We start from the raw sequence: 17,843 nt of genomic DNA on the forward strand, positions 1-17,843 counted from the left end.
GTTGTATAAGCTTGTTTCCTTGCATCATTTGCCATTACTAATACTAACCATGGAACAAATACACCATTTTGCATTTGGTAAATCTGGCATTGGACATAGCATGCTCTCAGGAAGCTGCACTACTAGACAAGTATTCATATTGAAATATTAACAATCATATTTTCTCCATACAGTATTCCCATCCCCACCCCTGCAAAAATTCACTTATTTTAATATTATACAGCCCCTGAAGTTTTGACCAGAAATTCTGGGTTTACATCTTTGTGAAGGAATGAAAGCAGATTTGAATTATTTTTCATATGATCATAACACGGAAAAAAAGACCTGTTATGCAAATTATGACTAAATTAATTTTAAAAAAAATTTGATGCATGTTCCGAACACGAGTGGTAGATGGTTTTATGTGAAACATCTTTTGTGTTTCTTTTAGGTATTTTGATTTGTATATATTGATTACGAAATAAGAGCTTTTGTTTTGTAAATATTTTATTGATCATTCAGAAATTTCCATAATTTCAGCTGGAAGACAAGATATAATGGATTTATGATAACTAAAGTAAGAGACATATACTGGCGATTAAAACATATCTAAATATGTCTGGAAAACAGCGTCGATTGAGGTACCCAATCATGTAGTTGAAATTGGGGATTAGTGTTTACAATTAGATAAAGCGTTTCTTGCAGGAAAGTAATTAACGGTTTAGTTTCTTACAATCTGAAGTTAACGTTGAAATCGCAGCTCGTGATCATGGGTATTTTATGTAAATCTTTCTTTAACAGTGCTGCACCTTGAATTGAATATGGCAGCAAAACCAAAATGAAATAAATTATATCCTATATATCACTGTTAGGAGAAATATAGACAGCCGTTGTATCACTTGGCGGTTGGGTCACAAGCACTCTGCTGTACATATACTGCCAACAGGCCAAACACTGACTGTCAAATCACCCATTTGTTGATAGATGACATCTAAGTATGGCGTTTGGGCTGCCCAAGGGACGGGATTTTATTTAGTTTATATTATTTACTTACATTTTTTAAATTTTTTTATTATTATTTCGTTTATTTATATATATATATACATATTTTTTTTTGCTCTGATATTAGGGCAGTAAGAGCTGGTAAACCAGAGGGTTCGGAATGGCACCCGATACATGCATAGGTGTGGCCTACCTCCCCGCAGTGTAGATGGACACTGGGCGGGATTTCCAGGTGATCAAAACGGCCAGAAACAACTAAACAACACAACAACACACACTGCACGAACATAATATTACACACATTTCTGGGTCTACAGTGATCTGTAATCATCACAGTGTACAAAGGCGGAGTTGAACTGACGTTCAGGTGCCATCCTACATAGGATACTATACATGTCTACATACATCTAAGTATGGCGTAACAATGTGTACCTTGTGCATCTTGTTGTAATATACTGCGACTCCAGCTGTCCGTTTGGTTTCATGCTTAACTGAAGTAAGCAATTGAAGTTCGAGATGCTGACACTCTTGTTATTGTCTAACCAAGTCTCAGATAGCAGCAAGATTGGGCACTGCTGTGTAACATTGCTAGTGAGATCGGTGTGATGCGCCTGTAGGCTATGGAAGTTGTGTGAGAGAACTGAGAGTTTCTTCCCATCAAGGATGAATTCGAGCAAGCTGTCCCATCTTATTTGTAGGTGATTAGTTGTGAGCCTGGCAAACTCATTTTGTAGATCGATGGTGGATGTAGTGTTTCCCAGGCTGTGATAGAATCTCTTGTTGCCAGTTGGCGAGACGATGTAAAGTCCATTGATGTCAGTTTTGCACAACAAAGCGACATAAACCTGCTGCTGTTCGTGCCCCTTTTTGTACTTGTAAACCACTGTATCGAACATACCAACTTGTGTATCATCATTGCACAAGTCGATATGAGAGGTAAGTGATTTCTTTTGGTACAGATTGTGCAGTTGTTGCTCAACGATATACTCGCAGTTTGTCTTGTGAGCAGCACAGCTGCGGGATTGATGTTGTTTGCTTGCATGTATCTCACCACTTTGTGAGCTAACTTTCTGATATTAGGTGAGGTGGTAAATTCGAGCCACAAACACAAATATATTGTTGTTCAACGATATACTCTCAGTTCTTCTTGCCAACAGAATGGCTGCAGGATTGATGTTTGCTTGCATGTATCTCACCACCACCACCTTGTGAGCTTACTTTCCATTCTTAGGTGAAGTGGTAAGTTCAAGCCACAATTGTTGTATTATCTGTTGCTCTTCGGTGTATTTGATCTTGGATAATTTACCGATGGCACTGTTAGCGAGCCCATCAGTAACCAGTGGGAGCTCGTAGGGAAATCTGCCTGTGTCAACAACCGACATTTTATAGTTTCTGGTGAAAGTGTGCTTCTTGCTCTGCATTCATGCAACCCATGAAGATGTCTTGGCGACTGATTCCACTTTCTCCTCCATGCAGCTGTACTCGTTGGTGGAATTATTTCGCAAGTAGTCGTATACTGTTTGGGCAGTGCGATCAGCTTCCTCCCAGGTGAAGAAACATGGCTCGATAAGTTCTTGCTCATTCTGATCTAATTTAGCTCCATTGCCAATTTTGGTCAATACAGACGAGAACACAACGTTTGACAGGCACATAACTTGATCGAGCTCATAGTATCTGAGCCAGCACCAGAGCAGGGCTGCCAATATGCTGCTTTAAATGTTTACAGACAGGAGTCGTGCAAACCAGAGGCAGCTGATGTAAGTGCCCGATTAGGAACATGTTCTGCCTGCCGAAGCTTGTTTTGACATTTCCAGTTATGTTTTTGCCCTGCGTCTATTTGCGATAACAGCTTGGCACAGATCATACTGACTTCATCGATTATCAGGGTTGATGTACTTAAACAGCAATCTGTATTGTCGTGCGACTTCCACCAACAGAAGATTTCTCTAAGTGGATATTTTGAGGGCAGTGTGCACATTGGTTTTGCAACAGCAGCCTTACCAGTTGAAGCACATGTAATGTAGGCGTTACAATACCTGTCTGTATTGTTGAAGCAGTTGTATATTTCCATCAAGAGGTGAATCACAAATGTTTTGCCGAAACGCTGGGCCAATCAAGGATATTTGAATCGATTCACAATTGGGAGATAACAGACTCCAAATTACATGCACGAGTAGAATCTTTTGCTTGTCATTGGCCATTCTCTTTAAGTTACAAAAGTCCTTGTTGGTCATTAAGTTTTCGTGTTTCTTTGCAATTGCGCTGATCGGTTGAGCATGGCAAGCTTTAGATTCTCATTCATTCACTGTCTGGATGATTGTAAGTCTTGAAAGGGGTCTTCTCACATGGCTATGCAGGTCATTACTGCATGCTTTGTCAAGGTTGCCATAGTGGTCTTGACATATTGCCTTACAAATTTCCATCGATTTGCGAATGTCCACATCTGATTCATACAATTTATGTTGTTCTAGTATGAGCTCTTCATTGTCATCGTAGATCTTGACATTTGCCATCTCTGAGTATCTGTTTCCTCATTACGAAATGAGATGTGCAGCATTACCTCGTGCTTGTACTCATTGAGATCCTGAGTCGTGTCATAGCTTTGATAGCATATTATGTATGGATACGGTCTTTTCTTGCAGATCTTGTTAGTACTGCATGTGTAATTTGTGACAAAGCACGACAGAGTAACATTATCTAAGTGGTGTGATCTCTTCTCGTATTTGTCAAACCAATTCTCTTTCCATATGTCACACAAATCCTCTACAAGGTTCTCCTTATTCATCTCTTTGATGGACTTCCTCACTCTGTCACTTAATCGGCTAGCAGAGACACTTGCTGATCATTGCAATTGCATCTTCTTTGTTCTCGCCTAAAGGGTCTTTTGGGGCATTTAGCCATTTAGCTCTGGAATTTAGCCAGAGCAAAATATGCACATTGCAGTAGTCCACACTGCATATATGTGGACTACTGCGATCTTGAAATTCTATGCACTTGAAAAAGTTGACCTGGTAAAATTAACCAAATGGGCTAAAACATTTCGACTACAATATGTTCATAATTACATCCACAATCTTCTTGAAGTATGCAGCACAAGTTACAGCATCTTCATTCATTAGTGCTGCCTTCTGTATGAAGTCTATATCACGCACATCATTCTCACTAATACTGCACCCATTATTCTGTGACTTGTACAATAACTGAAGCAAGTGCAGCCAACCGATTTCATTGGCACTCAAGAGTCCAGAACACTGTAGATTTATCAAGCTGTCTAATCATAGCAAACAGATTGCAGTTACGTTGAGCACAGTAATAGGTCGAGTTTGGAATTGTCCTTAGGAAGACCAAATTGTTTTCAATGCAACTGTTAATGTATTCTTTGGATTGAACTTGCTTGCAGGTCAGTTTAGTATCTTTATCAATGTATTTGAAGGCCACTGTCAAACAGTCTCTCATTCTCAATCTCATTATCTTCATTATTACGTAAAGGAGATGATATGAAGCAACACAGTGTCGGTCAGATTGCCTGAGTTCGCTCGTTGCCAGCATGGACAGAGTCACACTTAAATTCTCTCTGCACATTCTGAATTTTCCAAGATAAATGCTGGGAAATGACAGTTCCTCTGTGAGCTCATCAAATAGTAAACTCTGTGGTAGGTTAGTTTCTCCTGGGGAGATTCTAAGATATTTATTGTTGTTACACAACGTTTGCTGTTTGGTGATGAGACTTTCCTTGTTCGGAACTGATTTGCTTATGCCATCTTTAGCCAAATTAATTTCCATATGACTGTCATCAAAGAATGAATGATCTATCGTGATTTGATACAATTGACAGAGAGGTGGGTCAAACAAATAGCGAAGTCTCACTTTAACCACTCACTTTCTTACTAACCCAATCAGGTAGCTGGTCTTGTTTGTTTTCCTGGTTTTATATGCATGTTTATACAATGATCATCATCAATCTTCCTTGGCAAGCAATGGACCATCATGTTGACTGAAACAGACATTGATCACTTGGCAAAGAATGCCACATGGTCTGTATGAGTATCTCAGGTGCCTTATCTATACGAACTGTAAGTGATGAGAGAGCATCTCTGTCACTAAATCCAACTTCGGTAAATGTGATGGAATTTCTGCATAGACAAAGCCACTCGACTTAAAGCATTGGAAAAGTGTTGTTCTTAAGTGATCCTCTACAGCTATTACACACAAGGATCCCATCGATGTCAACACAGGGAAATGCAATGCGTATCAATGGTGCATCTTTAGCAGCTGGTTTCTTTGTATCATTTTAGAACCACAGATGATTGCAAATGTAGCATACAGAACAGAAATCATTTTTCATAAATTTCCTTTCAAACTCTTGATGTGCGTTCTTATGTAAGTAGTATTTGGCGTAAGGAAAAGGAGCTTGATCATTTAAACTCATCTGCTCCGCAATTAGAGAAATGTTCCATTGTACATAATACTCACTCTGGGTACATCATTGCTGGATGGAGCAGTGGCACTGCTAAGTGGTCTTGTTGCTTTCATTCTTGCTCGATACTCCTGAGAATGCTCTCCACTTGACTTCAGCATCGTTGAACACCTTTTCCAAAATTATTGATGTGAAACAGACTTGTTAATAATGTAACAAAAATGTGAGACAAAAAGAGAAATTGTTGACAAATACTTGTATTGTTGCAATCATACTATTCAACAAATGGCTACAATCAAATGGGTAATTAGGCTATTAGCTTGGATTTTGTTAACCTCTTTCAAGCCAAGGATGTTTTCACATAAAATAAAACTTCTTTCTTGCATACAAGGTATGGACACATTTTTTTTTTTTTTTTTTTTTTGTTGTTGTTGTGTTTTTCTAATGCAGTTCAATGAAATTCAAACGAATGGTCTTTGGATTTTATAAATCAGTTCACTAGAACTCGAGATATCGTACTGGTCACAAAAAATGTGTCATGCACTCTAATCACACTACTAGCGAGTGCTCGGCACAGACCAGTAGTGGGAGCGTGTGAAGTGCCTCTGGTGGAAGCTGTGGTTGATGTCACTTCTGTGATGCATTTTTTGTGACCGAACAACTTTAAATACTAGATAATTCTTTGAGACTAGATTATTGCCATTAAGGTGTTTAAAGCATAATAACTTTAATTCTATTCACAAACATGCTGCTATACCATACTTATAAAATTTTGTAACTAAGAACAGAGTAGAATATATCTAGAATAAATGTTATAATATTTCAACTGTTTACTGCAGATTATTCTGAATTGTACATACTATTTTTAATTAACTTATCCTAAAATTATGGAATATAAGCATGTTCAAGTATGACTTATGGATTATATTAGCACAGACTTACCCTTTTTTGAAGAATCATTAACCTTTTCCTCATTTCTAGGTCTCTACCTGAACTTTCTAAAAAACGACGGTATGCTAAGTCAAAAGCTTGGCCAATAGTTAATGTTATTTCTTCAGCCTATGAAATTTCAAAGAAAGTATCTGATAAGTGGTGTGTAATACTTGAAAAAAAAAAAATACATAAATTCATTATCAGAGGATTTATTATCCATACTATCAATTTACTATAAATGACCAATGCCAATTACAAAAAAAATAGGTCTATAAACAATGACTAAGCATTAACAGATGTTATATAAGTGAATTTCCATACTACAGATTCCATTCCAAATTAATCCTTCACAGTGCAATTCCTACTGTCACCCTAGCAAGAATTTGAATGCTTTTACCAGTAGTACAACAAGGATTCAGAGAATCCAGGAGAAAATGTTAATTTCTGTCGCCATGCAAATGCACCCATGATACTTTTTTTTTTAGTGGGTTTTTTTTTTTTTTTTTTATGAAAACCCCAAACACGAAAAGTATCAAAACCTATAGTACTTAGTACCATGCATGGGTTGAAGGAGAAGTATGGGGGGGGGGGGGGGGAGGATGCTGGAAACTATGCTCTAGAGACTAAACATGGGTTTCACCACTTCAAGCCTCCAATAAGCAAAGTGGTGGTATTTCACCGGTTGCCTGTTTTTCTTAATAAATAGCAGATACAGGCTATTCCAGTTATATTTTTTAATAAATTTCAAACCTGAACACGAATTCCAATAGTTTTCAAATTAAGTTCAGAAAAAAAAAAAAAAAAAATGCATGCAAGCTTTGTAAATGAAGTGAATCAATAGCTTATTCCAGTGTTTCCCAAACTTTTTTAGTCACAGAACACTTTTCATCTCACAATATATTTACAGAACACAAGTTTAGCGAGAGCCAAAGAACTGTTTGCTAATATTTTATTACATATGACGCACTGTACATCAGGAGCATCTTTATTTCCACCACAAGTAAAGCCGAAAATCAATTAATTATAATCATACTTTCGTTTTGGTCTTTTATTAATTGATTCCTGTTTTTTCACTTTGGATTTTTGGGGAATTGATTAGCTTCCCCCTCTCCTTCAACCTGTGTACTCCAGGATAAATTGCATTCTAATGGCATATTAGTTCACTACATTGCTACTTTTTTGTAGATGTCATTACCTCTACGCATACTTCTCTATGCAAAGCCCACCAAAATAAAGTGTTCCGCGGTCTATTTGATTATTAGTCTACACCCACCAGTGTTCCACGGAACACAATTTGGGAAATGCTGGCTTATGCATTAACCTGTCAGCTGTGGTACACCAGATCTTGACAAAGATGGTTTCACCCAGTTTGTCGGACTCCAATTTTCATTTTTATTTGTGAAAAAAGTTTTTGGTGTTTTTTTAATTCAGTTTGTTGGATGCCAATGCTAGAACTTGTACTGATGGATTGTAATACTTATTTAAATGTAAATTTTTATTTTTTTTAAATTAAAAATTTGAAGTTAAAAATGTTATGCTTGCTTTCAGAATGTGGTATTTCCAAAAAAAATATATATACAGTAAACCCCCGCTATTCATGGTATCTGTATTCGCAGTCGCTGATTTAATATAAAATGAGAACTAAAAAAATGTGAATTTTAAAGTGCCATGAACATTTTCTGCCATAAAAAAACATGGGCTTGGCTAAAATTATCTTTTCCGGTCGAAACAGCACTCAGTGGGTGTGGGAGAGGAGTGACAAAATTGTGAGCGTGGATGTTTCTTGCTAATCCTTGTTTAGTATGTGTTATGCGCTTGTCATGGAAGGTTTCGTCGTTTGCTTTTAATTTATATGCTTATAAATTTATCAATTTATAAATTGATATGCTTACAAAAGTGATAAATCTACCGTTTTGCAGTGTAAAACAGACTTTTTCGAGTGTGTTAATGGAAGAAAGTGACTTTATTGTGGACAAGTTCTTTCTAACCCCTACAAAAATATGGCTACGAATAACAAGGGAAATGTGAAAAGATCAAAGAAGGTGATAACATTAGCGAATAAAATTGAGTTATTAGATAAAATTTCTAATGGTGAAAGTGTCTCCTCAGTGGCAAAACATTATAAAATCAATAAGTCAACGGTACGATCAATCAAGAAATCGGAAGAAAAAATCCACCGTAGTGTTGGTGAAAACGCGCTAATTGCTTCAAAAATTTGCTCTGTAACTGGTGATGTTAAATTAGAAAAAATGGAAAAGGCTTAAAATCTGTGGATAGAAGACCGAACTCAAAATAAAATTCCGTTAAGTTCACTCATCATTCATGAAAAGGCAAAACTCCTTTATCAACGCTTTATCGAAACTGGTGATAGCACTGGCAGGATAATTTTTTAGCCAGCAAAGGCGCTGGTTTGAAAGATTTGTTTGAAATTTCTAATAAATATTACATTTAATATTAAATTGTTTCTTATTTTCATTTCGATGCCATATGCTTGCATTTCACTATGTGCTGTCTATGTACATAGTCATATTATGAAGGAACATATAATACATACATAGACAAAATTTTAGACTAGTTTTTCTTATATATTTCATACTTTGGAACGGAACCCCCTTTATTACTATGGGAGACATAACTCAGTATTCGCGTTTTCGGTATTCGCTGCATTTCTCAGGAATGTAACCCCCACGAATACCGGGGGTTTGCTGTATATATATATTAATTCTTCCAAAAAAATAACATTATAAACAAAATATAAATGTGAAACTATTATTCACTTCAATTTCAAATTTATAAGGCCAATTAAGCATGCAAAAACTGTGCATCCACATGTATTAATATACCAAATAAATAAATAAATAATAATTGAGACAAACTATTTTATATAATAGTTCTAACAAACTCACTATATATAGTAGCAGCAATAGTATTTACTAGCTATAAGGATAATAATAGAGAAAAAGAAGCGAAAACAAAAATATTAAGGCAGAATAATTTACCTCATCTACCATATAAGAATCATAGATATAAGAACATTTTGTCATTATCTTGCAACACTTTTTTAACATCACTTTATATTTCACAACCACCTCATCAATTTGCTTAAGCTTTAATTAATTAATCCCCACATATTACTATGCACTAACTAGAATCATTACAAACTAATAAATTCTTTCACACTAGACACTGTCCTTACAAATATATATCCTGTTTCCTTTACAACTGAGTTCCCAATTAAGGCTACCTTCTGTGGAACCAAAGCATTTTGGTACAGGTTGATCCATTTCTGGGCTGGATTCAAAAGTCTGTTGCACAGCATAAGACACTGGAGTCTAAGAGCCCAGACTGAATTTGCTCCAGGACATCAACATACTTCCTCAGAGACATGCTTGTCTCAACTCCTGACAAAAAGAAATGAATTTCCATCAGCTAGTGAGAGCTCAACATACATGTGACAAGTGCAAGCAAAAAAGCCATAACTCAGAGGAGAAGTGCAACTGGCAATTCCATCATGAATTACGACATCATTTGCCAAGTTATGGCTAACTTTTCTAGGTAAATCCATAATTGCTTTTAAACAGAATTTAAAATTACAAAATATCCAACTATAAATTCAGAAGAGCACTGCCAGAACAGTTTGTGGGGGTTTTGTCAATGATATACAGAAACTTTGCTATAAAGGTCTGGAGGCCTCACTTTAGGAAGGATGTAGATCTGCTGGAATGGATGAAGAGAAGGGCAATCAGATGACAAACAGAACAAAAGAGTGTACTTACCTAGAAAAGCTTCAGTTCTGCAAACTGTAGGTTCTGGAGACTAGGCACCTGTGGGGTGATCTGATTGAGGTGTTTAAGGGCTTTGAATGGACTGAGTAAGCTGAATGTGAATAGCATTCTTCTGCTTGCTGAAACTACACGAGGGGACATAAATTTAAGCTGAGGAAGAATGGTTGCAGGAGAGATGTGCAGAAGTTTGCCTTCATCTGGTGGACGGTTATTTGTTGGAACAGGCTTCCATCTGTTGATGTGGAAATGAATGGTTTGAATAAATTCAAAGAACTATTACACGAATTCTTGGAAGGTATGGATGGGGAAGTGTGTATTTTTTTTAAATTTTTTTTGGCTGATGCTATATAAGCTTGCTCTTTTTGCATCATTTGCCACTGCCACTACTACTACTACTATTTAACAACGAAACATTTCTTTATATGGAAAGAAAATGAAAAACAATATAAAAAAGAATGAAAGTTCATATTAGACATCTAATATCAATACAACTTACCAACTTATCACTAACAAACACAAAGCAACTGTGTGTATCAGATTCCGCTTCTTTAGCAATAAAGCTAAAAAACTTTTTATCTGATTTATCATCTGCACAATAGGAAATACGATGAAGTGGATACTGGTAGGAAATTTTCTGTAAATTGAAATTAGAATATTGTTATATAAAAATATTTTATAGTAATGATTACACTATTCATGTTTATAACAGATTACCTGACACAGATTTTAAGAGTAACAATTAAGTAAATATCAAACAATGGCAAAATTCTTTAGATAAGCTTTAAAAATTACATTTTACTTGCAGTTTATATAAATCACTCAGTTTTTAAAAATGGTTTTAAAAAAATATACATACTGCAATTTGTAGGCATTTAATAATAATATAACGATCATGCCTAGGCAAGAATTTTTTTTTAAGCTTTTATTTCAGTTACAGTATAGTTTAGGGCTAAAGCCTCAGGTTACGTAAAGAATTTAACTAATGTATAGGTTAGTGCAATTGCATCATTTCTGTACACAGCCAACTACTTAAGTAGCTATAAATTGGCATCATTAAGTATATCTCATATTGTGAATACCTTCACAACAAGTTGCCCTGACATTGCACTACCTCAAATAAGTAATGCTTCACCATAGGAGAAGACTATTGTTAATTATTCCCAGCAGATACTATCACCAATACAGCACTGTTTCAGAGCTTATTGGCTCCTCATCAGTGGGTGAGAATAAGTAACAATAGTCTTCTCATATAGTGAAGCGTTACTTATTCGAGGTAGTGCAATATCATGGCAACTCATTGTGAAGGTATTCACAATATGAGATATACTTAATGATGCCAATTTATAACTACTTAAGTAGTTGGCTATGTACAGAAATGATGAAATTGCATTAACTTGTACATTAGTTAAACTCTTTACATAACCTGAAGTTTTCGCCTAAAATATACCATAATCTAAATTACTCCAAATAATCAGGCATCTCTCATATTGTTTTTTTTTTGGTAGTTGTTGGCGCATCGGCTTCTGTGGCCATAATGCACCTCCCAAGGTTTCTGCAGTACTTTGATCCAAGCCCGAGGCGGGATTCGAACCCGCGACCTTTGTTTCAAGTGTGTATTTCAATCTATCATGTATTGAGTTGAATTTAGTAAAAAGATTGTCAATTGTGATTCTATTTCCAATTATAAGTATATCGTCTGCATATAGTATGTATAGTTTTATCCCTGAAGGGTAAGGCTGTAGAATTTGGTTTTTTATTGTTGCTAAATAAATCTCAGATAAAGGAGTGGAAATACCTAGGCTCATGGGTAGGCCAAATGTTTGTTGGAATATTTGGTTATGGAACCTGAAGTGTCTGGCATCTAGTAGTAATGAGGTGAGTTCTAGGATATTGTTGATGGAGAGAGAGGTATGGTTGATTAAAGTGTTGTCTGTCATTAGGTATTCACGTAAAGCTTGTAATGTGAATGGTATGTGTACGTTTGTGTATAATGATACTACGTCAAAAGACACAAAGATGTCTTCATCGGAACATATGATAGATTGAAATACACACTTGAACCAGAAGTTAATAAACAAATCAACTGTCTCAACCTTACTATATACAAAACAGGCACCAGACTGGGAACCAAGATCTTTAGAAAAAAACACACACACACACACACACACACACACACACAGGGAAATATTTACGCTTTGCATCACACCACCCACTTAGCACAAAAAAAGCTGTTCTTTACAATCAAATCCATAACGCCATAAAATACAGCACTTCACATGATGACCTATCTACCGAGCTACAATACCTCACAAAAAAGTTTATGGCTAGGGACTACCCACCTCATTTAATTCAACACATTATTTCCATTGCAAAAAACAACATCAATAATCAAACTAAACATATCACAAAAGGAAACACACGTATCATCCTCCCCTACCATAGTGGTCTTGCGGGACAATTCCGCCGAGTGTTCGCGGGCACAGACATTACACTTATATTTTCTGCATATAATAAACTTGGATCTTTGTTCAATATATATAAAGAAATGCATAAATATTCGACAGGTGACATGAACAACATTATATATTTGATTAAATGCCAACAAAATTGCAATGCTTGCTATATTGGAAGTACTACAACAAAATTCGGTTCCACTAAAACCTCTAATACACAGGCATATTATCACATCACTATAACAGTTTCAGAACAGGACAATCCAGCACCAAGCTCACATTACACATGCATTCCCACAACCCCCCCACCCAGTTGATTCAGCCATTACCATAGTAAAACTAAAAACCAGTTACAAAATTCTCCAATATGAAGCCCTCAGCATAGAATGGTTCCTTCACTACTTTAAATTAAACATCATAAATGCAAAACTACCCTCCAACGTTTCCCCGGTTTGGAATCTCACACACTTGAGATTTCCACATGTCGCAAAGTGCATCACGGGAACATAAAAAATTCCTTTAAAATACAGCATGTGTTCTCTCTCTCCACTAAACTTTGCCAACTGAAGACGTTTTTAACAAAATAAAAGTCTACTGTTATGACTATTGGCCTCATTTGTTTCACATATTTTAGAGTTCTTAATTAATTAATTCTTCATGACAACCAGGGACGGAGTTGTGCGCTTCTGCTTCTTTGCGCATATTTTAATTCCGTTCTTAATTCCGTTTTTAATTAATTTATTCTCATCCCGTAAACTTACCAATTAATCTTCTTAACTTTAAATTACCCAAACCCAAAAATTTAGTCATTCATTCACCCAAATAACAACCGCAGATCGTCCAAGGTGAGTACCGTAAATTAAACTTTTGCTATTGAAACTTAGTCTAATCACACGGTATTTTAAGACATTCTATAATTTATCTAAATGATGCCGATTTGTAACTACTTAAGCAGTTGACTATGTACAGAAATGATGCAAATGCACTAGCTTTTATTTCAATTAATTTTAAACCACATATCAAAGATGATTTATGTTAAATCTATTGAAAAAATTAGTTAGACAAAATTAGTTAAATCTATTGACATATTAAGAAATACTTGTAGTCCAGCTCAACTTATTGGTCAAGAAGTCAAAAATGTGAGTGATAATCAGCATTACCTACGATGACAATCATACTATTAGAATAATGTCCTCAACTTCCTCCCACCAAAAGTTAAGAAAAACTGAAGAGTTCAGTTTATGAGCAATCTTTTCCAACGAATATGGCAGTCATATAAATAGGCTCTTGGCAATGCTGATAAACTCTTCAACTTAGCCTCTCGTAAGTATATTCAGGTCAAATTTTAACTCCATATATTAGAGCAGCATGTAATTTAATAACTTCTTAAGTAAGTCTAATGATAGCATGATAAATTCTTCAGATCCTACATGGTAATCATAAAATTATCAAATAACTATTAATTTCCTCTGTAAAACATGAAATTACTTAAAACAATAACGACTACTGGTATCTGAATTGAAATAATAATGCTGAATTGTAATAATAATAATCATAGGAATACAGAAAAAAAAAAAAAAAAGGTAAACTGCAGCCATTATCAATCCACTACAGAATGGACGCCTCCTCAACAACTCATATTGATGGAAATGGACCATAATCTGCCACGCTGGTCCAGTGCGGGTTGGCAGATCGACTGTATTTAGCAGTCAGGAGCTTGAACCTCAGTCAACTCAAAGAGCGTGTGCTACTGCACTCCCACTCCTGACCACTCGGCTACGGGGGCCTTTAAGTAAATCAGTCTTTAAGTTTCCACAAGAGAGAGAGAGAGAGAGAGAGAGAGAGAGAGAATTATTCTCTTTCTCATATAACAAGTCTGTATCATATCATGGCTGCATATATTTTTTGTGAAAAATCTATCCAGCCAATGTAAATTGTTATCCTATAAAACAATTTTCTACATTTTTTTGAAATTGAAAAATGTATGAATAAACACTTGGAAACGTTTGGGAAGTTGTATTTGCTCATAGAAATATTTCAAAATCAAATTCTTTTGCATATGTAATGTGGAAAACAGTAAATCTATGGATCTCTTGGGATCCACAGAGCACAGTTTGGGAACCACTTTCCTAGAGAATAGAGGATAGCCTCAGACATTCCTTAAGCTCAATTTTATTTGAGAAATTTATGTAACTGAGCTTTTGGATCATTATTTAGAAATAAATGATGAATTTTTGGAATGAAATATATTGTTCCTCCTGATATGAAAAAATCTGACAGAGAACCTGATGCAATACCTTGTCTCAGAAGATACTCTGTGGTAAATTCATACAAGTGTGGAGCTACCTTTTAATATCATTCAGAGTAAAAGGAAGAACATTAAGTGTCAAACTACTGACAGTTAGAACAAATCTGATTAATGCTGGTTTCATTTTCTTATTCAGTCTATACTGTAGGGAGAATGACAAAAATTAAAATAAAATAAAAAGTAAAAAATAAAACATTAAAAATAAGTAATAAAAACAATAAGAGCTTTGTCTAATAACAATAACACATATTTTCCTTTATTATTTGTTTATGATAAACTAAGAGAAAATAAAACTTAATTGAAATAAAAAATACAGTATATATTTAATTAAATTCAATTAATGATTTATTTTAATTTAATTCTTCTGTTTATATAAAATGTACAGGAGAATTAAATTAATCTAATTTAAAGAATCTAATTTTGTTTGCACAATTTCTGTCATATTAACTGCAGTATAGACATTACAAATGCAATGCAATAGTTGTTTCTTTATTGATGTTACTGCATACTAATACATTCTCTATTATATTCAATTCAATCTGGTAATCTTTTTTCAGAAAGCAGAATGAGTGTTTTTTTTGCTCTCATCACTGATAACAAAAAACTTCAGTCTTTTCTTTTGTACTCAGAAGCTCTTATACTGTTCGTGTTGCTGAGGTAGCATCTTCATCATTCACCTTAACAAAATCCTAAATTCACCAACAAAATTCATATGCAACTTCAAAGTCTCTCATTCCTCGACACTGCTATCACATTCATTTTTTGGACCTGTTTTTTGATGATATTCTCTCAAAGGCCACTCTTTCTGAAGCAGCTGATAATTACAATTGATGTAGTACTGTCTCGAGCAATAACAATAAGCATCCAAAACGTTCCATTGTGTCTGAAAATTGTTCCCTCCCTCTATGTTGCAGATCAAGTACTTTATTAGGCAGGCTCTATATGCTCTATTGCAGTTATAAATAATGCTTTGATCCTATGGTTGCATAAAACTGATAATACTGGAAGGTAAAAACAACAGCCATATATTTGTCAATTTAAGTGCCTCGGCAGATGTGCTGTGCAACAATCTAGAATCATCTTTTTTGTGAAGCTATTCTTCTGTCCACTTTCAATAACAAAGAATGAAAATTCTGACCATAAGCCAAGCACTTTGATTGGCCTCATAACTGCATTTTTAACTTCTAAAACATCTGACTCGGAAAATTTACCAACCAGAAATGGGTGCAGTTTTGTACTGCCATCTGCATTGCAGCATAACAGAATGCGATTTTTTGTTTGCTTCACTTTCCACCATTACAAGATTTTCCTTGAACAGCAAGTGTTTTGTTTAGTAGCAAATTATAAAATATACCTCTCTTGTCAAGATGAAAAATATCCTTTGCATTATATTTTTGTGGCATTTTCTTTGTCCAACTGATCCAGACTCACTGCAAATATTTTGCAAAAGTAAGTTATTCCAGTACTTAAATCTTTGGTGCCAGCCATTACTGCATTTGAAGTTGCTAATTCAATGTTGTTGAGCTAGATAATCAGCCTTACTTCATTCCATCCTCTCAATCTCTTGTATAATTTACAGTTTAATTTCCAGGCTTAATTCTCTGTATTTACATCTTGTCACCCTAAATTGTAGATCAGTTTTAATATAAACGGACATTAAATTAATTTAAACACAAGTTGCAAAAAGATATCAACTAAGATCCCTTTAAAAATTACACAAAAACAGATTATAAAAGACAGTACAACAATTGCAACTGATGTTTTTCAGAGTTATGTTGTAGCTACCATAAACTGGTTTTGTTTCCATAAAAGTAAATTAACAAGTCAGTGCAGTCTTTCAGAAAATGCAGAACCAGATTGTCACATGCATGCTGGTGGTGAGGCACAATATAACAACTGTATTGAGATTTGTATTAACCATACAAAATGACATTTCTCATGGGGTTAACAGGATTCTACTTTATCAGGAAAATGAGGTAGAATTTACATAAAAAATAACTCTTCTGAAATAATATTCAGAAATATTCATTACAAGAAAATTTACATTTCAGTCCAATAAAAGGATTCGTGAACCCCTGATAAGTTTGTTGTAATGGGTTACCATATTTAGATCCATGACACGTATATCTGTCAAATTTTGACTTCTGACAAGCTGGAGATTAGGTTTGCAATCAGGAAGAAAACAGGAGAGATTTCTAGCTAAAATAGGCAAAAAAATAAAATAAAATAAATCCGTGCCAAAAAAAAACAAAAAAACACAGGAGGAAACCAGGAATTTTTCAGAAAGAGCAGATTAAAAAAAAAAGCAGCATGCGTACCCTGAATGCACAAAAGATATTTTATTTTATGTGAAAACATCTGTGGCGACACTAGAGTAATTAAAGTCTGCATTTTTTCGTTCTCTATGTTTTTGAACTAATTCCTTTTCGACACGAGAGGCTTCTTCGGTGGCTTTGAAACATTTATTCTTGCATAATATTACTACCCGCTGCTTACTCTTCCGAATCAACGTTAGTAACTGAGTTGGCATCGTTAGCGGCATTTAGGAAGTGATGTCATTTGTGTCATTTAAAATCTAACAGCCACCTAATGAGAAGTGATATCAATTGCATCATTTTCATAAAAAATTTCATTACCAATCAATTGCGTCATTTCTGCAAACAATTCGTTACCAATCGGTTTTACTCCAGTGCCGCCATAGATGTTTTCACAAAAAAAAAAAAAAAAAGTTCTTGTTTATACTCCAGCACTTGTCCACTCAAAGAGAACGTGCTACTGCACTCATGCTCCTGACCACTTAGCTATTGCTCACACTGCACTACAAATTAAATTTCACTGACAAAATACACATCTTACATTAAAATAGAGCCACAGGCTTGTTTACCAGTACAGAGTGCTTTTAAGCATTAGCTTAAAACATTTTTCTGTATGTGGATTTTAATTTGGATTGACTTTTAGATATTAAT

At 35.1% G+C, this 17,843-nt stretch overlaps 1 protein-coding gene across 4 annotated transcripts in view; it reads right to left on the reverse strand.

Moving 5' to 3' along the window:
* The window catches only part of LOC150080468 (PTB domain-containing engulfment adapter protein 1-like), a 247,292-nt gene that overhangs the window by 40,527 nt on the left and 188,922 nt on the right, over positions 1 to 17,843 (reverse strand). For all 4 annotated transcript variants that reach the window (XM_090382028.1, XM_090382025.1, XM_090382027.1 and 1 more), the window contains 2 exons: positions 10,613 to 10,750; positions 6,341 to 6,457 (listed from right to left, as the gene is read on the reverse strand). In XM_090382028.1, the coding sequence (XP_090238154.1) occupies positions 6,341 to 6,457; positions 10,613 to 10,750 (255 nt within the window). The remainder of the gene's footprint in view (positions 1 to 6,340; positions 6,458 to 10,612; positions 10,751 to 17,843) is intronic.

The sequence above is a fragment of the Mastigoproctus giganteus genome, chromosome 9 (assembly GCF_048544385.1).
Source record: "Mastigoproctus giganteus isolate SK-2022 chromosome 9, ASM4854438v1, whole genome shotgun sequence".
In the NCBI taxonomy this organism is placed as follows: domain Eukaryota; kingdom Metazoa; phylum Arthropoda; class Arachnida; order Uropygi; family Thelyphonidae; genus Mastigoproctus; species Mastigoproctus giganteus.